This window comes from Erythrolamprus reginae, chromosome Z (genome assembly GCF_031021105.1).
Source record: "Erythrolamprus reginae isolate rEryReg1 chromosome Z, rEryReg1.hap1, whole genome shotgun sequence".
Classification (NCBI taxonomy): Eukaryota; Metazoa; Chordata; class Lepidosauria; order Squamata; family Dipsadidae; genus Erythrolamprus; species Erythrolamprus reginae.
Window position 1 is genome coordinate 100,674,101 of NC_091963.1, and position 25,181 is coordinate 100,699,281.

At 43.6% G+C, this 25,181-nt stretch overlaps 1 protein-coding gene across 2 annotated transcripts; it reads left to right on the forward strand.

The window, feature by feature from the left end:
- Positions 1–1,523: 1,523 nt before the first annotated feature.
- On the forward strand, positions 1,524–21,223 carry CD79B (CD79b molecule). Of its 2 annotated transcripts, none has more exons than XM_070730028.1 (7): positions 1,524–1,548; positions 2,071–2,124; positions 14,735–14,785; positions 16,523–16,801; positions 19,187–19,305; positions 19,549–19,590; positions 20,459–21,223. In XM_070730028.1, the coding sequence occupies exons 2-7, from the start codon at positions 2,073–2,075 to the stop codon at positions 20,555–20,557; spliced, it is 642 nt and encodes a 213-aa protein (XP_070586129.1). In that variant the 5' UTR covers positions 1,524–1,548; positions 2,071–2,072; the 3' UTR covers positions 20,558–21,223. The 2 variants fall into 2 exon arrangements, with proteins under 2 accessions (XP_070586129.1, XP_070586127.1); XM_070730026.1 differs by lacking the exons at positions 1,524–1,548; positions 2,071–2,124 and adding exons at positions 8,680–8,812; positions 8,901–9,399.
- Positions 21,224–25,181: the final 3,958 nt, after the last annotated feature.

Sequence of the window (25,181 nt, forward strand, 5' to 3'; positions counted from 1 at the left end):
TTCTGGCACTCAGAGAATGAGTTAGGCAGCACCCACTCTCTGATTCAAGAGGTTCCTTTTGATGCTCACGAGTCCATCTAGTGGACGGCTGCTGGGACCTGACTAGTTGGCTCTGAATGCATTTACTGCCATATTCAGTGATCAGCATGGGTTCAGTTAAGCAAATATAGATTTGCTCCTGGGGGTGGGTGGGGAGGAAGAACCTTTAAATGACAGAGAGAGTGGGCATGTGTTAGCCATAATACATTATTTTCATCTATTGTACTCCATTACTGTCCCTGCTTTTACTGTTGCTTATTGTTCTTAGTTGTGATTCTATTCCATATATTATTCTGGAGTCCTTGGAAAGGAACAGCTTGGTATAAATCAAATAAAACAATCCAAAGCACAATATCCACAAAAACAGAAATGGTGGTGAACTGGAATAACTTCCTCAACTTTCCACGTGAGACACAGTCACTAAGTGCAGCTCCTGCCAATCAGTCTGCTCAGCACATGATTGGCTGCACCCTGTTCAAAGCTCTTCCTTGCCCACAATTCACCAAGGGACTGTCTCATGAGAACTGAATTTACCTGAATAGGAAACACGAGGTCAACCCAGGAGCCTCAGCCCTTTGTCAAAAGTCAGAAGAAATTGAGGTCTGAAGGTGTTTTCACAAACCTCCCATTGAATCCAATCCAAGATACATTCCTCCCATCTCAGCTTTTGCTCAGCTGTGGCAGCTTCTTTCTTCTGGATTTGCAGGGAAGTTGGGGCAACCCAGCTATGGTTTCTTCCATCTCCTTCACCAGTGAAGGGCTACAAAATTTTTTACTATCACACACTGTGGGCGTGGATTATTTTATGGGTGTGGCTTGTCGGCTTTGTGACTGGGGATATCTTAAAGGTCATGCGAATGGCTTTAAGACAGCCAACTTGACGTCATTCACGTCAAGGGTTTGAGTTAGGGTTAGAGTACCTGGTCTCTCCTTGCCTCAAAGATATACAATTTCCCTATCTATTTACTATTATGAACATCCAAAATATACTCTTTAATTCTATGTATATATGCCATATGCGTACATACATATTACACACAGGCACAAAAAAAATTACATTATCTACTATATAAGCTGTATGTGTATGTACACACACATGCACAGCTCTTCCAAAATTATACACATACAACCTCATTTACTGCGATAGGAAAAATATACCCAGAGCCTAGAAGGGTGGGGGAGGGGAAGGAAAAAAATTCAATTTTTTTCCTACCGGTTCTACGAACCTGACCAAAGTTTTTCTGCATACCTGACCGTACCCATAGGAGCCCATCACTGTCCTTCACCAAATCCTTTGATTAAAGTCCTAAGGAACTTAATGGTGTTTTTTATGTGAATACAATGTAAGAGAATATACTGTAACCATATCCAACAGAAACAGGAAGTGCCTCCCAGGCAGTTAGAGATAGAGGTAAATCCTAGAGAGGCAGGAAATGCATCACTGAACAATGAGAGAATGCTAGAGAGGAATAAAGCTGCGTACAAGGCTAACTTAACACTTGTAACAGAGTAGGTATGCAAGGTGGTGGGGATTGCAGGGGGAGTCCGGCGCCCCCAAAGCCCCTTTTTTGTCCAAGAAGGCTTCAGGGAGACTTGCTAGGCCCAAAAAAGGGCATGATGTGTGTGTGTGTGTATGTATGTGTGTGACGCATGCATGTGTAGGGTGGTGGGGCACACATTGTATTATGGGTGTGGGCACGCACACACGCACTGTCCTGCATGCACATACACTTTTTGCATGCAAGGAAGAAAAGGTTCACCATCACTAGTTTAGATCATTCTGCTTGGAAGCATAGAACAGTGTTTCCCAACCTTGGCAACTTGAAGAGATCTGGACTTCAACTCCCAGAATTCCCCAGCCAGCATTTGCTGGCTGGCGAATTCTGGGAGTTGAAGTCCAGATCTCTTCAAGTTGCCAAGGTTGGGAAACACTGGCATAGAAGACAGAAAGAAAATCAAAGAGCACCAATTTAAATTTTAGCTGAATGGGTAAACTGGCAGTTTTGGGGGGCATTTTTCTTCTTTCCCCAGATATGACAATCACCAAAGCTTCTAGTGAAAGAAATAACAATTCTCAAAAACAAGGTACAGTATATGTGTAATTTCAAGATAATATTTGTCTTCCAGTTCCTAATACTCTGAAATCAGTTTGCAACATCTTTTTTTCAAGGTTGTTTAATCATTTATTGTAAAAAGATTGCCTGATTTTGAATGCAAACAGAGATGTATGGCTGCTATTTTTGCAACAATTTAGGTTCTGTAAAATAACCCGGTGGACACATTTATATCAGGTCGCTGGGTGTCTTATGGACCTTTGGCTCTTTGTCGGAGGACCAAACCAAGGATTGTGTTTCCACCTGTATTGTGTTTAATAAAAACCATGCCAATACCTTCCCTCCCCCATCTGGCTGCTTTTTCAACCAAAGAGATTTGGACTCTGTAAGGGGATGAGCCCCTCAAATGCCCAAAAGCCAGCCTGAACTGAGAAAGGACTGGCCAGTACCTGACTCTAGCCAGTTCTCCACAGTAGGGGGACCTAGTCTCCAAGGATGAGTGGACCTGTCCACAGCCAATCTGGACCGAGTCTGCCAACTATAAAAGTTGCCCCCTATGTTAAAATCTCCTTCTTTTTGACTCAGTCCAAGTCCAGGAGTGTGCTTTAGCTTCCAGCACTCCACACATCCTTTTTCAACCATCCATCCATCCTTGGAGACTAGCGAATTCAGCATAAAATATAAGTACCTTCCCTCTGCCAGCTCCCCAACATCTGGCAAATGATTGAGTTGAGGCACTTTGAGTGCCAGCCCAGCTGCTGCTTCTTCCTCCAGCTTAGAGCCCGAAAACTAAAATTTTCAGCTGAGGGAGTGGGGAAGTGGGATGCAGCCAAGGGAGGGATTCCCCAGTAGCATCCCGGGCTTGCAAAAGCAGAGCTACCACTATGGTTCTTTGGACTCTCTCTTGTGGCTCCCTCCCCCTCACTCCTCACCTGCCCTGAGAAGAGAAGGGTGACTGTGGCGGATGGAGACTCACTCCATATTCCAGAAGAGGAGTGAAGCGTCCCTCCACTTTTTCCACCTCTTTTTCCCGCCATTTTTTCCAGTCTTTGTTGGTGCTGTGCGCACTTTGCGCAGTTCTGTGTTAGCAAAAACTTCAGAAGAGAAGGATTTAGGGGTAGTGATTTCTGACAGTCTCAAAATGGGTGAGCAGTGTGGTCGGGCGGTAGGAAAAGCAAGTAGGATGCTTGGCTGCATAACTAGTGGTATAACAAGCAGGAAGAGGGAGATTGTGATCCCGCTGGCGAGACCATATTTGGAATACTGTGTTCAGTTCTGGAGACCTCACCTACAAAAAGATATTGACAAAATTGAACGGGTCCAAAGACGGGCTACAAGAATGGTGGAAGGTCTTAAGCATAAAACGTATCAGGAAAGACTTAATGAACTCAATCTGTATAGTCTGGAGGACAGAAGGAAAAGGGGGGACATGATCGAAACATTTATATATGTCAAAGGGTTAAATAAGGTTCAGGAGGGAAGTGTTTTTAATAGGAAAGTGAACACAAGAACAAGGGGACACAATCTGAAGTTAGTTGGGGGAAAGATCAAAAGCAACATGAGAAAATATTATTTTACTGAAAGAGTAGTAGATCCTTGGAACAAACTTACAGCAGATGTGGTTGGTAAATCCACAGTAACTGAATTGAAACGTGCCTGGGGTAAACATATATCCATCCTATGATAAAATACAGAAAATACTATAAGGGCAGACTAGATGGATCATGAGGTCTTTTTCTGCCGTGAGTCTTCTATGTTTCTATGTTTGTGACTTTTCTCCATGCAGAGACACTGGCTGGGGCCCTCTGCCACAGTCGATGCTCCACACTGTAATGGGCACTAGCAGGAGTGAAGTAGACCCAGAGGCAGGGTTCAAGCAATCGGTACTTTTATTCAGCTCAGAGAACAAGTGACAGCTCAGCAAGGTAAAGTGACAATTCAGCGAGTACCGACTGACTCTGCCTGGAGAAACCGCTCCTTTTATACTTTTGCGGTTCCCGCCAAAGCTAGAGCCGGCCGCGTCTGAGCCAATCAGGAGCGACTTCCTGCTTCGGCTCAGACAGCGCTAGAAAGAGGAACAAACTATTTACAGAGTTACAAGGTAGCCATTTCCAGGATACAACACCCCTCCCCTCATAGTTGGACACATCCATCATGAAAGCCATGTGACAAAGTCGTCCAATCGGTGGGGCCTCCGAGGAGCTCGCGCTGACCTGCGCAGTTCAATTTCTCCTTCGACACTGACTGTGGAGGATGGCTCGCCGCTGTTCTCCCGGCGCGGCGGACTTGGCCTGGCGGGCCCAACGAAGGCTTCGGAGGACGAGGATGGCTCGGCGTCGCTGGATGGTTCCCCCTGGCCCGATAAGTCTCTTTGCGTGTTTCTTAACTCGGGCAATGTACTAAAGTCTGTTGAAGGGGGAGAGTCCATGTCAGTGGTTTGTGGCAATTGATTTTCTGTTCGCTTCCGAATGTGGTCTATGTGTCGTTTCCACAAACGACCATCCTCTAGTTTTACAATATAAGTCTTTGGTGCATTTTGCTTAACAACAATTCCTTTCATCCAGTTTACATTTCCATCAAAACTTTTTACATATACATTTTGTCCCAAATACATTTCTCTTTCAGGTTTTACACACATTTGGTTATTATTAACACAGAACCTTGGGTTTAACCTGTCTAGTGGTGACCTCAACTTTCTTCCCATCAATAACTCTGCAGGGCTTACATGTGTGTGTGAGTTAGGGGTAATGTGCTGGGTTAGTAAGAATTGGTCCAAGTTTTGTTGCACATCCCCAGGGCCTGACCTGCGCAATGCCTCCTTTGCCACCCGAACGTAACGTTCTGCCAATCCGTTAGCCCAGGGCGAATAAGGCGAGATGAGGGCATGCCTGACCCCTAGGCCATCCAAGAACAATTCGAATTGCCTGGCTGTTAGCTGTGGCCCATTGTCAGACACTAAGATATCTGGGCAACCATGGGATGCAAACAGTCTACTCAATACCTTGATGGTGGCACTTGTGGTTATGTTGTTCATTGCTATTATTTCCACCCATTTGGAGAAGGCATCAACCACTATTAAAAAATACTGGGAACCCACTGGGCCAGCAAAATCAATGTGGATTCTAGACCAAGGGCCAGCAGGCTGTTCCCACTCAGCCGGAGTTGTTTTGGGGGGACTAGGCCGTGACTCTTGGCACGGGTCACACTTTGAAACCCAATTTTCAATATCAGCATCCAGCCCTGGCCACCATAGATGCCCCCTTGCCAGGCTCTTCATCCTGACAATCCCAGGATGACCCACATGTAACATTTTGAGTACCTTTTCCCTTAGGCTTTTAGGGATGATCACTCTATCTCCCCACAACAGACAACCCTTAACATACGATAACTCAAACCTTTTGTTTTTAAATTCACACAATTCAGGTTTCACAACATCATTTTGCCATCCCTTTAGAACACAGTTCACCACTTGTTTAAGGATTTGATCTTGCTGCGTGTGTGCAGCTACCTCTTTGGCCGTGGTTAGTGGGTTATCCTCGAGTTCTATCATTAACACATCTGTGGAAGGAACAGGGTCTTCCACTAAGTCTGCTATGGGGCACCTGCTGAGGCCGTCTGCGTGATTGATTTCCTTTCCCCCCTTGTGGGTGAGCTCATACTGGTACCCTGAGAGGAAAAGAGCCCATCTGATTAGTCTTGGAGACATAAAAGGTGGAGTGGGCTTGTTGGGGGCTAGCAGACCTAGTAGGGGCTTGTGGTCAGTGACTAGTTCAAAACTTCTTCCAAAAATATAATTGTGGAACTTCTTCACCCCTGCCACTAATGCTAGGGCCTCCTTGTCTAACTGGCTATAATTCCTCTCTGTGCTGGTCATGGTTCTTGAGAAAAATGCTATTGGGGCCTCTGTCTTATTAGGTAGAACGTGAGCTAGGACTCCTCCTATGCCGTACGGCGAAGCGTCGCACGTGAGCCTAATGGGTAGTGAAGCACTATATTGGACTACTACACTTTTAGAAGTTAATAAATCCTTTATTTGAGAGAAAGCTTCACGTTCAGTTTTCCCCCATGTCCAGCGGGCTTCCTTCTGGAGTAAACGATGGAGAGGCTCTGCTACTGTTGCCTTCTGCTTTAAAAAAACGGAATAAAAATTAAGGAGGCCCAAAAATGCCTGTAGCTCATTCTTATCTCGTGGTTCTGGGGCTTCTCTAATTGCCTTCAGCTTTTCTGTTGTGGGGTGGATGCCTTCTTTATCTATTTTATAACCAAGGAATTCTATACTGTTGGTTCCCCAGACACATTTATCAGGCTTGATTCTTAACCCTTTGTCCTGTAACCTCTTAAGTACTTCCCTTATTCTTTTGTTTACTTGTTCCTGGTTTTCCCCTGCAATTAAGATGTCATCAAAGTATGGAATGGCCCCATTTACCCCTGACAATAGGCGTTCCATAATGCTCTGGAATATTCCTGGGGCTATGCTTACCCCAAACTGTAACCTCGTGCATTTGAAAGCCCCCCTGTGCGTTACAATTGTTTGAGCGTTTGCTGTTTGTTCATCGACCGGAAGTTGCTGGTAAGCTTGCGCCAGGTCGATCTTTGCGAACCTTTTCCCCTCCCCCAGGGAGTGTAGAAGTTGTTGCACAACCGGGATGGGGTAGGGGTGGTGTTGGAGTGCCTTATTTAGGGTCGATTTGTAATCAGCGCAAACTCTTAAAGAACCATCTGGCTTCAGAGGTGTAACTATGGGAGTTTCCCATGGCCCCTGTTCCACAGGGACCAAAATACCTTGGCTAATGAGTTTATCCAGCTGTATGTCTAGTTTGGGGAGAAGCGGAAGGGGGACCCTGCGAGGTTTTAGTCTGATCGGTGGGACCTTGGGGTCAATAGAGAATGATATAGGGGGCCCCTTATACAATCCCAAGGTGGGGCTGAACACTTCAGGGAACTCTTTCACAAAGTTAGGCATATTATCACAGTTTACATTACACACACCCGAAATCTCGATCCCCAACGGTTCCATCCACGCTAACCCCAGAAGAGAGTGCTTGGCCCCCGTTACAATAAGCATGGGAAGGGTACATTTAACATTCTTGAATGCAATAGGTACATTTGCTGTTCCCAGGACCGAGATTACCCCCCCTTGGAAGTCTCTGATCACCAAAGAGGTTTGATTTAGGTCAGCCTTAGACACATTAGGCATATACAGTTTAAATTTTTCCCAGGGCATGATGGTATATCTAGAGCCCGTATCCAGCTCCATTGAGCAAGGCTGGTTATTTAGTAACAATGAGATAACAATTTTAGCCCCCTTTTTGGTTGCCGTGTTATTCACGGAAAATTGAGAGTTACCTCTATAGTAGTCGCGGTTAGCGGTTGAGTAGTTCCTTTGACCCGAGTTGCGGAACGGTCTCCTTTCTCGCGATTGGGGGGTCTGGTTTTGTGGTCGCTGGTATTGCGGCGTGGCGAAAGTTTCTTCCGGTGCTGTTGCTCTGCAAGCGATGGCGATGTGGCCTCTACGGTTGCAGCGGCGGCATGTAGAGTCTCGGAAAGGGCATCGATGGCGCTGGTGATTTCCCCGGCAGCCCGCGCAGGGGGCTGGGTGAGTAGCTCTAAGGTGTCTCGGCTGGTCTTGCACCAGGAGGCAGTTGTCCCCGCTGTGAGTTGGTTGGCTGAGGTCGTCTGATTCCACGGCGCTGGAAGACGCGGAGTCAATTTTGGCAATGAGTTCTCGCCTTCCGTGCTCTTTCAATTCCCTAGCCGCTGCGTCGGCTGCTTCTGCGGTTTGCGCTAGTTTAATCACGGTTTGTAGAGTCGGCTCTTCTTCGGTGAGGAGTTTATTTCTCACTGTGCTGCTTTTCATGCCGAAAACCAAGGCGTCGGTGAGGCGAGCTTCCGGGTCTTTAAACTTGCATTGAGCAAGTACCGTTCGAAGCCGCGTTGTAAACTGGTTGATCGACTCGGTTTCCTTCTGAGCCATCATGGAAAATTGATGCCGAAAAACCATGGCCGGTTTGGTCGGTTTGAAATGGCTCGCTAGCTTTTCCTGTAGGACGTCCCACGCTACGGTTCTTGCTTGCTGCGGTTCGGTGAGAGTTTGGGCCAGTCCACGGATTTCTGGGCCGCAGTAATTAAGGAAAATAGCCCGTCTTCGATCGGCTTCGGCGTCCTGTATTCCCGCCGCCTCGAGGAAGATCTCGAAGGTGGCCATGTATTCGTCCCAGGTCGTTTTCTCGGGATCGAAGAGTTCCGGAGCCTGGCCGATCTGGAGTTTGTTCATGTTGCACGCGATGTTCTTCCGTCCGTTCGTCGCCAGTGAAGTAGACCCAGAGGCAGGGTTCAAGCAATCGGTACTTTTATTCAGCTCAGAGAACAAGTGACAGCTCAGCAAGGTAAAGTGACAATTCAGCGAGTACCGACTGACTCTGCCTGGAGAAACCGCTCCTTTTATACTTTTGCGGTTCCCGCCAAAGCTAGAGCCGGCCGCGTCTGAGCCAATCAGGAGCGACTTCCTGCTTCGGCTCAGACAGCGCTAGAAAGAGGAACAAACTATTTACAGAGTTACAAGGTAGCCATTTCCAGGATACAACAAGGAGTGCATGCTGTCTCCCCCATTGTGCAGCATGCTAAGTTTAAGTGAAAGAGCAGCAAACAGCAATGGAGGCATTGAGTGGAATATGGGGAGATGCGTCCCAGTTGATATTTTGGGGAAGAGAATGTTCCAGGTGAGTTATTAATTCCCCTTATCTTAATGGCTCTAAGTGTTTCTATTGTCAGCTCTGTTAGCAAGGCTGATCTGTGTTTTTCTTTCAGCTGGTGTTTCTGCCTGGGGATCTTCTTTAAAAGGTGAAGGGCTGGCTTGACTTTCTTGGCACTATTTACTAAGGTTTCTGGTGCTATGAAGTTTCTGGCACTGTCCTTTTGGAGTGTACTTCCCACAGTATAAATAAAATAAAATAATTCAAAGCACAATATCCACAACAAGAGAAATGATGGTGAACTAGAATAACTTCCTCCCTTTTTTATATGAGACCCAGTCATTAAGTGCAGCTTGCCAATCATGTCACCCAAGGGACTGTCCCATGACAACTGAATTTACATGGACAGGAAACAAGAGCTCAGCTCAGGAGCCTCAGCCCTTTGTCAAAAGAAAGAAGAAATTGAAGGCTGAAGGTATTTTTGCAAACCACCGATTGAATCCAATCCAAGATACATTCCTTCCATCTCAGCTTTTGCTCAGCTATGGCAGCTTCTTTCTTCTGGATTTTCAGAGACTTTGGGGCCACCCTGGCGCTCTTGCTTATGTTCACAGGTATGGTTTCTTTCATCTTTTTCAGCCATATCCATTGATTAAGATGGTTTAAAGTCCTTGGCAGTCTAATGATGTTAGGTTTTTTTAATGTGTTTCTCCCACTGTCTCCTGAGGCTATTTTTTTAAAAATTGAACAATAAGGCCTAAATCAGCAAATAAATAGATAAAAACCTATGTTCGTTGGCTTTTCTAAATTGATGCCATTCAGATGCTAGCACTACAATTTCCATACTGCAAACTGACTAAGGTTATTATTGCTAATGCATAAAGAGGATATCAAGTTGAGAAGTCTGGTCTAAATTCACAGTAGGCTGGAAGTTGAATCCCAGGTAAAAAACTTTATTTTTACACAAACAAGATGCACAACCTGAAACCCACCTGGAAGAGACACAGGTTGGTTTTCCAGTTATTCTGTGAGACTAGAGGAAGAAGTTCCAGAAGAGAGAAGGGGAAGGGACAAAATAACATCTGATTAACAGAGGGATGAAAATTCTTCTGAAAATTCAGTAAAAACATTACTGTACTAGATAAATGGTCAAAGCAATGGAAACTGCAGTTTAATGTTTCCAAATGTAAAATAATGCACTTGGGGAAAAGGAATCCACAATCTGAGTATTGTATTGGCAGTTCTGTGTTAGCAAAAACTTCAGAAGAAAAGGATTTAGGGGCAGTGATTTCTGACAGTCTCAGAATGGGTGAACAGTGCAGTCAGGTGGTAGGGAAAGCAAGTAGGATGCTTGGCTGCATAGCTAGAGGTATAACAAGCAGGAAGAGGGAGATTATGATCCCGCTATATAGAGCGCTGATGAGACCACATTTGGAATACTGTGTTCAGTTCTGGAGACCTCACCTACAAAAATATATTGACAAAATTGAACGGGTCCAAAGACGGGCTACAAGAATGGTGGAAGGTCTTAAGCATAAAACGTATCAGGAAAGACTTAATGAACTCAATCTGTATAGTCTGGAGGACAGAAGGAAAAGGGGGGACATGATCGAAACATTTAAATATATTAAAGGGTTAAATAAGGTCCAGGAGGGAAGTGTTTTTAATAGGAAAGTGAACACAAGAACAAGGGGACACAATCTGAAATTAGTTGGGGGAAAGATCAAAAGCAACATGAGAAAATATTATCTTACTGAAAGAGTAGTAGATCCTTGGAACAAACTTCCAGCAGACGTGGTAGATAAATCCACAGTAACTGAATTTAAGCATGCCTGGGATAAACATACCGTATATCCATCCTAAGACAAAATACAGAAAATAGTATAAGGGCAGACTAGATGGGCCATGAGGTCTTTTTCTGCTGTCAGACTTCTATGTTTCTATGTTTCTATAAGAGATAATGGCATCCTCTAAGTCAGTGTTTCCCAACCTTGGCAACTTGAAGGTATCTGGACTTCAACTCCCAGAATTCCCCAGCCAGCATTCGCTGGCTGGGGAATTCTGGGAGTTGAAGTCCAAATATCTTCAAGTTGCCAAGGTTGGGAAACACTGCTCTAAGTTACTGAGCATGTTTTATTTTAGAAATGAAGTGTTACAAACTAAGTAAAAACCTGAACCCACATTTTACAAAGACTATGTGGGGTTTTGTTGTTGTTGTTTTGTTGATTGTGCAGATATTATTTGGGGATTTTGATGGGAAATGGAAATGTCTAAAAAGAGGCCAGGACCTTCTTCACACACACACACACACCTACTTCCCTCCCCCAGAATAGTTCAGGGGAAATTTCACAGAAGCAAGAAAGAAAGCTGTGTTCATTGGGCTGTGTTACCAGAACTGCAACGCTTCCTGTCCAGCTGTTTTGAAGGAGAGGAGAAGCTGACACATTTGGTGTCTGCTTTCTAAAATGAGAAACTTTCTGAAGCTCTCTAGAGAAGGGCATAGCAATGAAAATGGGTGTTCATAAATTATTTGGACTGAATAAAAGGATGGAACGATTGAGATTTCTTTATCGACCTTGGCTAACCAGTAGAAGAAAATGTATTTCTTGTGTAAAAAATGTCCTTTCAGCAAATCTGGTTATATGAAGTGCAGATAGCAAAACCTTAAGAGACACCATGGAAAAATATTGAACAGGGATGAAAAGAAAGGAGGAGAGAAATGAAGACAAGGAAATATGACAAAGTATATGTAGCACTTGACTTCACTGTGGCTACGATGGGAGAGGGGGAAACCGGTATGTTTACTGTGTCTAAAAATGTTGGCAGTGGATACATGAATTCAAATAAATTAAGGCATCATGTAAACACATTACACCCCAATCACCCTGATAAACCGCTTGAGTTTTTTCAGTGAAAACATGTTGAATATTGCAAACAATCATCCTGGCAGTGAGTTGGGTGTGTGTGCAAAATGTTTACTTCTTCCTGGGGGAAGGGGGGCATACCAGAAAATAATTGAGAAGCACTGGGGTAAGGAAAGAGGCAGATTCTGATAAATTAATTAGAGAGGAGGGCTTAGTTGCCTGTCAGAAGCTGACTTCAATTAAGTAAGAGAGACTCTCCTCTCCCAGCATTCCTTTCACCCTCTAGATATATAGTAATTCAGACTGTTACCTGATCCCATGTAGGGTGCAAGTGTGCACGGAATGCTTAGAGGTTGATATGAGTTTGAGCAATAAAATTGTCTGTGAAATTATTTTGCTGTTGTGCACCGCCCATCAGTAGGGGCCGAGAGGTAGACCATTCACTATAGTGTTTTTGTTGCTGAAACCTATATGGGTGGCTAAGGTTCATCAGAAGTACTATTCAGTTCCACTGAGCCCTCCCCCTGTTCAGCCACTGCCAATTTTCTGGGTTGCCTGCAGTATCTGTGGACATGTTCGGAAACTTCAGATCATGCAGAATGCGGCTGCGAGAGCAATCATGGGCTTTTCCAAATATGCCCATGTTACACCAACACTCCGCAGTCTGCATTGGTTGCCGATCAGTTTCCGGTCACAATTCAAAGTGTTGGTTATGACCTATAAAGCCCTTCATGGCATCGGACCAGATTATCTCCGGGACCGTCTTCTGTCGCACAAATCCCAGCGACCAGTTAGGTCCCACAGAGTTGGCCTTCTCCGGGTCCCGTCAACTAAACAATGTCGTTTGGCGAGACCCAGGGGAAGAGCCTTTTCTGTGGCGGCCCCGGCCCTCTGGAACCAGCTCCCCCCAGAGATTAAAATTGCCCCCACCCTCCTCGCCTTTCGTAAACTCCTTAAAACCCACCTCTGCCGTCAGGCATGGGGGAACTGAGGTATTCCTTCCCCCTAGGCCTTTACAATTTATGCATGGTATGTTTGTGTGTATGTTTGGTTTTATAATAAGGGTTTTTAGTTGTTTTAGTATTGGATTGTTACATGCTGTTTTTATCATTGTTGTTACCCGCCCCGAATCTACGGAGAGGGGCGGCATACAAATCCAATAAATAATAATAATAATAATAACAACAACAACAACAACAATCCCTGAAAAACCTGCTGCCCCCTCTAAACACCTGTAGACCCAATTCCTCTCTTCATGACTAGGAAGGTTGAGGTAGCAAGGACTGAAGTGGAAATGACATAGGAATGTCAGCCAGCACAATATTGTGTTTGACCTGCTGATGGTTGACCTCCTGTTTTATCACTCAACATGTGCGTGAGCTGTTAACTGGGTTGCCAGCACAGCATGCTGGGAATCTGGGATAAAAGAGGAACTATGATTTGAAGCACACTCTCCCCATTACATGACACACACACACACACACACTGATCACCCCCATTTTTGAATCATCAGCTTAATTGTCCCTAAGGAATTTAGGGAACATGGATAATTTCCACTTTGACTTTGTGGTTCAGAAAAAACTGAGGTCATGTAGCTTTAAATATGAACTGGAATATGAGAAAAAGGCTATGACAAGTATAGAAGTCCCAAATAGCCAGCCAGTTATCCTCCAGCAGAATTTAGGCACATATCAAGTAGGTCCCTGTGATTTTTATTAGAAGGCCATGGCCCATCTTTGTTTGGATCTACACCTGTGATGCCAAACCTATGGCACGCATGCCACAGATGGCACGTGGAGCCACATGGGAGGACAGGAGAGGCATTGCCCTCTGTCAGCTCCAGCGCTTGCTGGGCAGCTCATTTTCAGACTTGGGAAAGGCCGTTTCACCCCTGCCACTGCTTCAGGGAAGCTTCCCTGAAGCCTCGGAGCCAAATGGGCAAACCGGAAGTTCGGAAAAGTGCACTTCCGGTTTGCTATTGAGCGTGTTTCTTTGCATTCCGGAGGGTTCCGGGGAGAAGAAAGGGAACGAAGACAGCTTCTGGCCTGTCTTGCTCATGAGTGAGAGAAGCCCCGAAACATATAAAGATCCCTGAGATCCTGGCTGCACTTTCGCACCTTCTCTTGCTGCTGAGGGAGGAGAGAATGCAGGGCAGAAGCTGTCTCCGTTCCCTAGGATGCTAAGGGGGTGGTGGCAGAAATGGAGATAGCTCCTGCCACCTGTTTGGGCAATCTTCTGCCCTGCGTTCACTCCTCCCTCAACAGCAAGAGAAGCTGTGAAAGTGCAGCCAGGATCTCAGGGATCCTCATCTATTTCGGGGCGTCTCTCGCTCATGATCAAGATAGTGAATGAAGGCAGCTTCTGCCCTGTCTATTTATCTCCCTTGGGGGATGCACCAAGTCTTCTTGTTCTAGGCTGCCAAACACCGATTTCTATCCACTTTTGCAGCCTTTGTCAGGTTGCCACGAACACTGGTTGGAACTGCTGAATCTTTGGATGTAACATTCAAAACATCCAACTTTACCAAATCATTTCCAATACCCAAATATCACCGAAAGCATATCCGGTGTCAACATTTATAGAAGTGAATTTAGGGAGGGAAATGTTGCTTCATTTTTCTCTCCATTTGTTTAGATCATTCTAGAAACAGAAACATAGAAGACTGACGGCAGAAAAAGGCCTCATGATCCATCTAGTCTGCCCTTATACTATTTTTTTGTGGATGGATATATGTTTATCCCAGGCATGTTTAAATTCAGTTACTGTGGATTTACCAACCATGTCTGCTGGAACTTTGTTATAAGGATGTACTACTCTTTCAGTAAAATAATATTTTCTCATGTTGCTTTTGATCTTTCCCCCAACTAACTTCAGATTGTGTCCCCTTGTTCTTGGGTTCACTTTCCTATTAAAAACACTTCCTTCCTGAACCTTATTTAACCCTTTGACATATTTAAATGTTTCAATCATGTCCCCCCTTTTCCTTCTGTCCTCCTTCTGTTTGAAGATCGCAGAAGACTGGGGGGGAAATCATATAGCAACAATTTCAGTTTAGGTTTTCAGAGCATTTTTCTTATTTTCCCAGGTATGACAATCACCAAGGCTTCTAGTGAAAGAAATGTTTCTCAACAACAAGGTATATGTGTACTTTCAAGCTAATATTGTCTTTCAGTTCCTAATTCTCTCTTGCAACATCTTTTTCCAAAGCTGTGTTATTTGTTACTTGTAAAATGACGTTACTTGTAAAATAGCTGTTTGCCACAAAGCTTTTAAGAAGACAAGGACCTTCCTAGAAAAGAACAGCTCCATACTTCCAGTGAAGCAGAATTGACAAACACATTCCTTTAGTCAGAAATTAGTGGAACTTGATACATCCTTCAATCATAGTTCCCTCTAAGCTGAGCAGTGAGCAATCGCTCACTTAAAAATCATCATCAACTCAGAGTTTTCCAAACCTGCCCAGAAGCCGAGAGGGAAAGAGTGAGAGGGAAGGAGAGAGAGAGGAAGAGAGAGAAAAAGATAGAAAAAAAGAGAGGAAGAAAAAGAGAAAGAAAAAGAATGGGAGTAAGGAAGAGAGAAAGAAAATCAAAATCTAGTTTGAAACTAGCTCAACTATTTAAGTGGCATTTTGATATTCATAGAGTTGCCCTATTATGAGCTCATTGTTATAGACACACAGTACAGCATTTTATTTTGAAATTCTCTGAGGCAAAACAGGGTGGGTTTTTTATTTTTTTGTTTGTTTGTTTATTTATTTTATTATTTCTATGCCGCCCAGTCGCAAAGGGACTGCCGCTTAGACACTATACTTTTCCGCCCCCCCCAAAAAAAAATTAGAGGGAACACTGCCTTCAATAGCTTATTTAGAGCCACCTTTCTTCCTGGTTTAGTACGGTCCAGATGCCGTTCCACTGGGGTAAATGGAGCTGTCAGGCGTTCACGCAGCGTTCACGCGCAATCGGCACGATTCTGGTAAAAGTTACCAGGTTTTTGCTTTGGTGCATGTGCAGAAGCAAAGAAACCAGGAATTTTTGCTGCTGGAAGGACATCTACATGAGATTTCAGCTGTTGCATATGCGCAGCAACTGAATCTCACTGCGGAACTATAGTGGCAGCTGCCTGCCCAAGCTCTGGCCGCGCGGCCTCCTCTGTGCTTTCCTGCACTGCAATAATCTCTCAGCCACGTGGCGATGGTGCCATGAATGAGTTGTGGCCTTTGCGAGCAGTGCTGTGCTCCTGAAGGCAAGGAACCATCGGGGAACCCTCGCCATGCTGTGAGATGCCTGCAGCGTGGGAGGGCACAGAGGAGGCCACATGGCTGGAACTCGGGCTGCCCATCCTGCTCCCCTCATGGGCCGGTGCCCCTGCAGGAAATTGTGCAAGCACTGGAGCGAGGTGCACAAGGTAAGGGCCAGGTAGGCCACTCGTGGCACGGCGGGCGGTGGTGCGATGGAGCAGGCAGATCTCTTGTGGCGGAGCTGCTCTGAATGGTGGGCAAAACGGGCAAGAGAACGGGCTGGACTGGCACGGGGGAGCGAGTGGCAGCGTGAGTGACGGCTGTTACTTTAGATTTTTGGGTCTTTTTGCTTCCTCGCATGCACAAAAGCAAAAGAAACCTGGAAATCTCTCTCGCATGTGTCCTCACACGAGATTCGGCTTCTGTGCATGTGCAGAAGCCGAATCCTGCATCGGGGGCGCGCTTGCCCCCACGCTCCTGGACTGTTTGGGAGCGCCGGGAATGATGCTGCAGCATTTCTAGAGGAAACCTGGCTGGAGAAGATTGGCAAAAAGTTCAGTAAATATAATTATCTTTCTTTTCCATCCTGCTCTCCACCTTTCTCTCTTTACTGTGGACTTTTTTTCTTTTACACAGATACAACCACTTTCACGAATATGATAAATACACGTTTCATTGCTGCAAGAGGGGGAGCCCGAATTTCCTTTAGCTGTTCTTATAGCTCCCTGGCAAGTTGGCATAAAAAGACTGAGCAGGGCGAATACCAGATTATGAACAGCTCGAGAGTCCAAGTGACCAGAAATAATTCAACAATAATGATGCAGATCAGCAAACTCCAGCATACCGACAATGGTATCTACTACTGTAGGATCAAGAACTCACTCCAGTCATGTGGCACTGAACTCAAAGTCATGGGTAAATCTTTAATCTTGTAAAATTGCTCTCTCTGATACTACAATATAAGCTTGAGTGTCGCTATGTATGAATAATATTTCTTGGCACAAGACCATACATTCTGTTCCCAGAGAAAAATATACCAGCTAATATCTGGGACTCTGTCTGTTCATATTGACAGCTTGTTTTAGCTAGACACACAATGAATAGAACAATGCACATGGTATAGCACTCACTATTAAACTATTGATTTTGCTTCATTTGATTGGTTGATTTTCCACACAGAAAATGCATTAATAACCCTATTAGTTTTAGATTGCTGGGGACAGAAATATTCTGTCGATCAATTCTTTTCCCTGTTGTTTAGTTTAAATGTTTCTCCAGAAAAATCTGTGAATTCAGTGCCAAGGAATTTAATTAAGTCCCTTTCTTTGATGGATGCAAATCATCTCTTTTGTACAGTTTTTTCTTGGACTAGCTGAGACATTGTGATTAATATAACCAAAGCCTTCCCTTTTACACCACTCCTTTACTCACACATTGAACTCCGCTATACGTTGACCTATAAGGTGGAAGTGATATGCCGGTATCTTGAAGTCTTAAGAGTCTGGATCGCGGTTAACAGATTAAAACCCAGCTCCTGACAAGACTTAGTGGTTGTGGGTCCTTTGTCCTAAAGGCAATTCCATCTGCCCATCCTTGGTGCTGGGGGTGGGGGGAAAGAAATTTCCCTCTCAAGGTTCTCAACTTGGGTGTTCTCCTAGATCCACAGCTGAGGCTAGAGCAACATCTCTCAGTTGTGGGGAGTTTTGCACAAGCCCATCTTATCTATCAGTTACAGCCCTACTTTGACCAGGAGGCGCTCTGCATAATCACTCATGACTTCATCACCTCTCGTCTTCACTATTGCAATGCGCTCTATATAGGGCTACCCTCGAAGAGTGTTTGGAGACTTCAGCTGGTGCAAAATGCAGCGGCACGTACAATAACAGGTGTAACAAGATATGCTGTATTACTCCAACCTTATGCGAGTTACATTGCTTGCCAGTCAGTCTCCAAACACAATTCAAGGTGTTGGTTATTACTTTTAAAGTCCTAAATGGCTCAGGGCCATTTACGGGACTGCCTCCTCCCTCATACCTTGCTGCGGCCAATAAGGACCCACAGAGTTGGCCTTCTCCAAGTCCCATCCAGCAAACAATGTCGGTTGGCGGGGCCTCGGGGAAGAGCCTTCTCTGTGGTGTCTCCAACCCTTTGGAAGCAACTGTCCCCAAAGATCCACACTATCTTCACCCTACTGATCTTCTTGAAAGCTGTTAAGACCTGGCTTTTCTGGCAGGCCTGGAATTAGGATTGACTGCAATATGTATAGTTTTTATGATATTACTGCTTTTTTAATTACATTATTGATTTTATTATATTTTAACTGCTTTTTATTGCTGTTGCATTTATATCTGCTGTTAACTGCTCTGAGTCCATTTCAGAATGAGCGGCATAATAAATACAATGAATATAATACCTTTTCCTTTTTTGTTCCTTATATATTGGTAAAACCTCTGAAAAGGTAAGTCCACAGCTACTAAGTTTCTGCCCCATGGTCTGGAAATCATTCTGCATAGAAAATACATCTTTTTGGGACAGATCATTCATGCCAAGATGTACAATAGCATCAACATCATAGTCCTTATTAGCATTCTTGACTATCTTAAAAATACGCCCCTCATCTCTGCTGGTAGTAGCACCTGGCAGACATCTGACCTCTCAAAACTTCCATATCTTTTCCCAAATTTACAGGATTTAAAGGATATTTCGGTATACAGTGTTCCCTCGATTTTCGTGGGGGATGCGTTCCGAGACCTCCCGCGAAAGTTGAATTTCCGTGAAGTAGAGATGCGGAAGTAAATACACTATTTCTGGCTATGAACAGTATCTCAAGCCATCCCTTAACACTTTAAACCCCTAAATTACAATTTCCAATTCCCTTAGCAACCATTTAGATTATTACTCATCATGTTTATTTATTAAAGTTTATTAAAAAAATATTTATTAAAGGCAGATGAAAGTTTGGCGATGACATATGACGTCATCGGGCGGGAAAAACCGTGGTATAGGAAAAAAATCCGCAAAGTATTTCTTAATTAATATTTTTGAAAAACCGTGGTATAGACTTTTCGTGAAGTTCGAGCCCGCGAAAATTGAGGGAACACTGTACATATGTAGTACCAAAACTGCACCACGGAATCTGAATTCTACCCTGGGTATAGTACAGGACTATTTTCATTTCAAAGATGGAAATGAAAACAGTGATCAAAACTGGATACTTCTGCCAATTTAGTCCTAGGCTAGACATTACATGATGATAAGCAAAGCGCAGAAGTGAAGTGGATACATCTTGTTGTTTTGAAGGTATCAGCACCTATGACCAAGTGCAGAATCGGCACAACGTGAAAGATGCCATCATCTTAATCCAGACAATTCTTCTTGTCCTTTTTGTGAGCATACCTGTGTTGCTAACCCAAGGGAAGGTAAGTGAATGGAATATTCACAATAGCAGTTCAGTTGGGGCCTTGAGTGGTCAGTGGTCAAACTTTATTTATTTATTTGACTTATTTATTTATTTTGTGAAACAATTATAGGGTGGTAATTTGTACAAATAAAACATTAGATAAGTATTGATAAAAAGTAACAAAAGAAGACAATAGGACAGGGATGGTAGGCACAGTGGTGCGCTAACTGATTTTTGATTATATATCTCTATATCACTTTAGGGTGACAGAAAAGATTCTTCTGGGGAGGAACATACTTACGAGGTAAGCAAGAGAGTGAGAGATTCTTAGCCTTAACCAGGGTTGAAATTTAGCTGGTTCAGACAGATTCTATAGGACCGGTGGCGGCGATTGTGTGACTGGCTCCGCCCCAATTTGCCCCTCCCACTCATTCCTTCTCTCCTCCTCCTCGGTCCCATACACACAGAGCAAACATGAGAAGAAGGCGAGAAGCAGCCGGGTTGAACACTTGAAGTCTTGGCCGAACTTTTCTGTTGGTCCTGTGAACATGACTTGATGGACATGACTTGGTGGGGTGGTGCTGCCCCCCCTTGCCATGAGTTACATCAGGTTGGCTACACCCATTCAGTCACATTATCTCACCAAGCCACACCCATAGCTATAGTTAGTGGGAAATCTGAATGTCACCCCTGGTCTTAGCCACATAAAAATGCATGCATTTCTCTTACCATTCCATGCTTGCTTATCATCTTTGGGCCAGAGAACTATAGGCAGCCATGGGGAAGTCTTTCATTCATATGCAGAAATGTGCAATTCCCCTCTTCTCCGGGAGGGGCTTGGAGCTGTGGAGCTCTGGGGAGCCACTGCCAGTTTAAACAAATAATTCTTTTTTGGGGTGGATTATGGATCTAGTACAAGTCAGCTTCTTTCATTCTTGACTTCTGCCTGCACAGTCCGCTAGTCACTGGACTAGATGGGCCTTTTGTCTCATTAAGGTGGATTGTTTTTATGTCCCTATTGGACATATGTTGGGCAATTCTTTTACTGACATTCAGAAAGAACAAAATTGAGTTGGACAGCATGTTCTACACCTGCCCCAAACAAAGCACGCTGTTGCCCTGGCTGACACACTTCCAGTTCATTGGCTGGTTCCATTTTTCTTCTCCAACAGGGACTGGCCGTGGAACTAGCTGATACGTATGAAGACATTGGTGTTTACCAAGACAGACCAGAGAAGTGGGATTTGGGGGAACATCCGTGTGAAGAATGAAAAGACTAGCAGTTGGCTTAACCAAAGGGACATCAATTCCTGGGGCAACCAGGATCCATTGTAAAAATTCTATTCTAGAGAAGCTTTAAAAATGTGCTTATCTCTTGCTTGCAGACGCTCTGCTAGAAGCTACTAAAAAGCAGTATTCACAATCTCCAGATTCCCTGGGACTGTTTAATCAGACATTCAAATGGGGAGAAGGAAGAAGGCAGGCAGAGATAGTTTGAGGCACACCATAAAAATGAAAGCAAAAAGAGCTGAGAAGATAAATGAATTTGTGAGTAGATGGGCTTTCTGGCTTGAGTTTGTTCAACATTCCCTTCCCTATTTTTGAAATTGAACATTTCCTGTTCTTGTTCCCAACTGGCTAGGTAATAGAGGATTAGATACTAGTATCTAGCATCACATTGCTTCAATTTCTTTAACTCAGGACCCTCCAGATGGTCTGGGACTACTGTTCCCAGAATTCCTTACTAAAATGGCTATGCTAAAAATACCTGGAATATATTAGCTATATAGAACATAATGTTTCCTACTGAGATTTAGAGTTTTTCAGTTAGGATTTTCCTTCTTTAGGCTTATGTTTAAAAAATGTTTCTGGAATCTTTTCAAAAGAATGTCAAACATATATGCAGAACTTTTCAAAATAATAAAAAATATCTAAACTATTTTTTTTTGACAGCATATTAGTTCTTTGTTTCAGGAGCATGAAAAAGGTTGTTTTCAAATTTCTACAATACAGAAATATGAAGATGTAACTTTTTAAGCTTAATATGCATAACCAACTTCTTCCATCTTGGCAGTGAACAATAGAATTACAGTAGTACCTTTACTTAAGAACTTAATTTGTTTCATGACCAGGTTCTTAAGTAGAAACATTCTTAAGTAGAAGCAATTTTTCCCATAGGAATCAATGTAAAAGCAAATACAGTGGTACCTCGAGATACGAGTTTAATTCGTTCCGGACCTGGGCTCTTAAGTCGAGCAGCTCTTATCTCGAACGACTTTTCCCCATAGGAATTAATGTAAATAATTTTAATTGGTTCCAGCCCTCAAAAAACTCACAAAGTTAGTCTAAATTATGCAGAAAGACATGTTTTTAATGAAGAAATGTACATGTACATATAAATGAATAATGAAGTTTCTTTCACTTAACTTGTAAACTTTCTTAAACTTTTAAATTTACATATGTTCAACTTCTCTGCCACCCAATCCTGTAGGACAGAGGTCCCCAACCCTTTTTGCACCAGGGACCGGCTTTAAGCGATCAAGAGAGGAATGGGTGAATGAATGGACGGAGGGTGGGAAGGAAGGAAGGAAAGAGGGAAGGGACAGGAACAGAGGAAGGAAGCAAGGAAACTTATGAAAGGGGAGAGTAAGAGAGGAATGAGTGGAGGGAGGGAGGGAGGGAGGGAAGAAGGTGGGAAGGAGAAAGAAAAGAAGAAATAGAGGAAGGGAAGGTAAAAGAGAGAAAGAAAAAGAGCAAGAAAGAAAGAAAGAAAGAAAGAAAGAAAGAAAGAAAGGGGGAAGGGACAGGAACAGAGGAAGGAAGCAAGGAAACTTATGAAAGGGGATAGTAAGAGAGGAATGAGTGAAGAGAGGGAGGGAGGGAAGAAGGTGGGAAGGAGAAAGAAAAGAAGAAATAGAGGAAGGGAAGGTAAAAGAGAGAAAGAAAAAGAGCAAGAAAGAAAGCTGCAAGCACCCCCCGAGCCCCCCAGGCCGGCTGCAACCTTTTAAAACACGCGCGCCGCTTCGCAGCTGTCTCCTGAAGCCGAACGCGGAAGTTAGCGTTTGGCTTCAGGAGACAGCTCCTTGGCGCTTGTATCTCGAATTTGGGCTTGTAAGTAGAACAAAAATATCTCTCCCCTCCCAGCTCTTATCTCGAGTTGCTCTTAAGTAGAGCAGCTCTTATGTCGGGGTTCCACTGTAATGCATGCAAACCCATTAGGAAAGAAATAAAAGCTTGGAATTTGGGTGGGGGAGGAGGAAGAGGAGGACAGTCGCTGCCGAAGGAAGAAGGTGAGGTGAGTGCCCCCTTTTGCTTTTCCGTGCCCAGATGCTCCGGGAGGCAACCTCGCGTCGGGTGTTTGGGAGGGAAGGCGCGAGGGATTCAGCACAGTGAAGTGGTTTATTCCCTCTCCAAGCACCCAGGGAAAGAAAAATGCTCCGTTTGCTCTGCCAAAGCCTCCTTAAGCACCACCGAAAGGCTCCTCTGGCAGCCCAGAAAAGCCTGAGATGGCCGGGATTAAAGGAGGAATGGAAGGAAATTGGCCGGGCCTTCGGGCTGCTCTCAAATTTCCTGGGAAATTTTTCCGGGCTCGGGTTCTTAAGTAGAAAATGGTTCTTAAGTAGAGGGGAAAAAATCTTGAGCACCCAGTTCTTATCTAGAAAAGGTACTACTGTACTTGTAAATAATTATGTTTTTGCTCTATGGCATCTCCATGTGCCTTCCAGCTGAGTTGATTGTCAGTTGCCAAAGCTGGGTCAAGATCACAAGAGTTTAATTCAAACAAATCTGGAAGGCACCAGGTTGGAAGAAGGATATATTATGGTAAGGGCTTCAGAGGTTTTTATTCCTTGGTGAACACATCTGTCAAAGACCTTCAGAGATTGCATTTTGAAAACCAAAGCATTTTTTAAAAAATTAATTAGAAACCCAAAGGTGCTTTTTCAAGAGGCAACTGGACTTTCCGTTTTTTCTTTGAAGACATTTCACTTCTCATTCAAGAAGCTTCTTTAGCTCTCAATCAAAATTCAAGTTGCCTCTTTAAAAAGCGTCTTTGATATAATCATGACCTGGATGACTGAGAATCTCCATAGAGGCATAGACCTTTCAAATAGAGACCTAGTCATTGTTCGAAACCACAAAATCTTAGCTAAACACCAACCTGGTCTGAGGTATGTTTTGCTGCCCAAAATGGAACTGTGTTTGCATAGACAACTATGCTTGAGGCAGAAGATACTTCCAGAGATTGTTTACACTGTTTGACCAGAAAAAGTCCATTAAAAAAATACTTGCTTAGGTTACCCTGCCACTAAACACTCTTCACATCAAGAAAGTGGCAATTCAACCCACATTCCAGGTATAAAACACATACACTGTTATTATATACATTGGCCCCAAATGTCTTTTTCAGGGATGCTCAATTTCATACTGTTGGGGCATGTTTTTCTTCAAATTATGGACTGGAATCATTTACTTCCTGTTACCTCCTCTTCTCAGAAGAGAAAATGGATGTAGGAAGCAGGGGAACTGGGGGAAGTAGCTTCGTGCACAGACAAAATCAGAAAGTCAACAAGTTAATTTTCATAATTCAGTTTCAGTTCTGCTTATTGTGTCTTTCTGAGTCTGCTATAATCTCTCTGCACTTTTCAATTTATAATGAATCAAAGCTGGGATTCAAATTCAGTTATACTGCAAAGTGAACGTCTCACTTTTTCTTGCCAGTCTCAAAAAAGTTAAGTTGTCCTAAGCCAGCTGGACTCAAGTTCCTGCAGAGGAAGTATCCTGGAGATCTCAGATCCCCTGTCCTTATTTTTACTATTGCCTGAAATCCTCAGTTAACTCCAGGAGGGACAAGAGATTAACCAATTATTTTATTTTATTTTATTTATTCATTTGTCCAATACACAAATACATAGGAAGAAAAATAGACATATGATAATATAAAAGAGGGTGAAAGTGAACTTAGAGGAGAGGATATATGAAAGGAAGAGGATATATAAGATAGGTGAAAGAAAGGAAAGACAATTGGACAGGGGACGAAAGGCACACCAGTGCACTTATGTACGCCCCTTACTGGCCTCTTAGGAACCTGGAGAGGTCAATCGTGGAGAGTCTAAGGGAGAAGTGTTGGGGGTTAGGGGTTGACACAATTGAGTCCGGTAATGAGTTCCATGCTTCGATAACTCGATTGTTGAAATCATATTTTTTACATATTTTTTAATTGTCATAACGCTGGAGAAATAGTAAGAATCAGAGTCACCTCTTTCACTATGACACAAGTAGGTAACAAACAGTAGTTCTTCAGCAACCATTTAGTAGCTCTGGAACTTCTTCTGACTTTCTGATTTTGGAAATTAAATAGGAAAAGACATGGAAATTGAATTGTACAACAACGAATTGGAAAAGATATGGAAAGAAAACTCTCCATATCATCAAAATCTCACTGCAGCCACCACCAGTATGAAGGAAACACATACTGGACTCATTCAGAGACAGACTTGTGTTATGACCCACATGATGAGACTCAAACTAGCCTCCGAAGTAAGGAACATGATTGACTCCTCCTAAACCCAAATTTTTAATTTAGTTACGAATTCCTAGAAAATGAAATATCCTAGGAAATATTGAAAAGGAAGAATATGTTTCCCTGGATGAGAAAAGGAGAAATATGTTCTAAAGACTGAACCTGAACTCTGATAAATTGGGATCTCCCTCCCTATGAAAAGGGAGACCTTGAGACTCATCTTACATTCCTTTTTATAATTAACACAGCAAAGAAAATGCAAGAGGATAGTTGATTGGACAACATAAAAACAACGTTCCCTTGGCATAGATAATTAGATACATGTAGTCAAACATATTACATATTTGCATGCCATAATATCACAAACGTTCATT

What these genes read in the sequence shown, in the direction of transcription:
- CD79B (XM_070730026.1), top strand. Translation starts at nt 9,330, where the DNA reads ATGGCAGCTTCTTTCTTCTGGATTTTCAGAGACTTTGGGGCCACCCTG. An exon ending in GCTCTTGCTTATGTTCACAG is followed by an intron (nt 9,400 to 14,734) that starts GTATGGTTTCTT and finishes TTATTTTCCCAG; the next exon opens with GTATGACAATCACCAAGGCT. An exon ending in TGTTGCTAACCCAAGGGAAG is followed by an intron (nt 19,306 to 19,548) that starts GTAAGTGAATGG and finishes ATATCACTTTAG; the next exon opens with GGTGACAGAAAAGATTCTTC.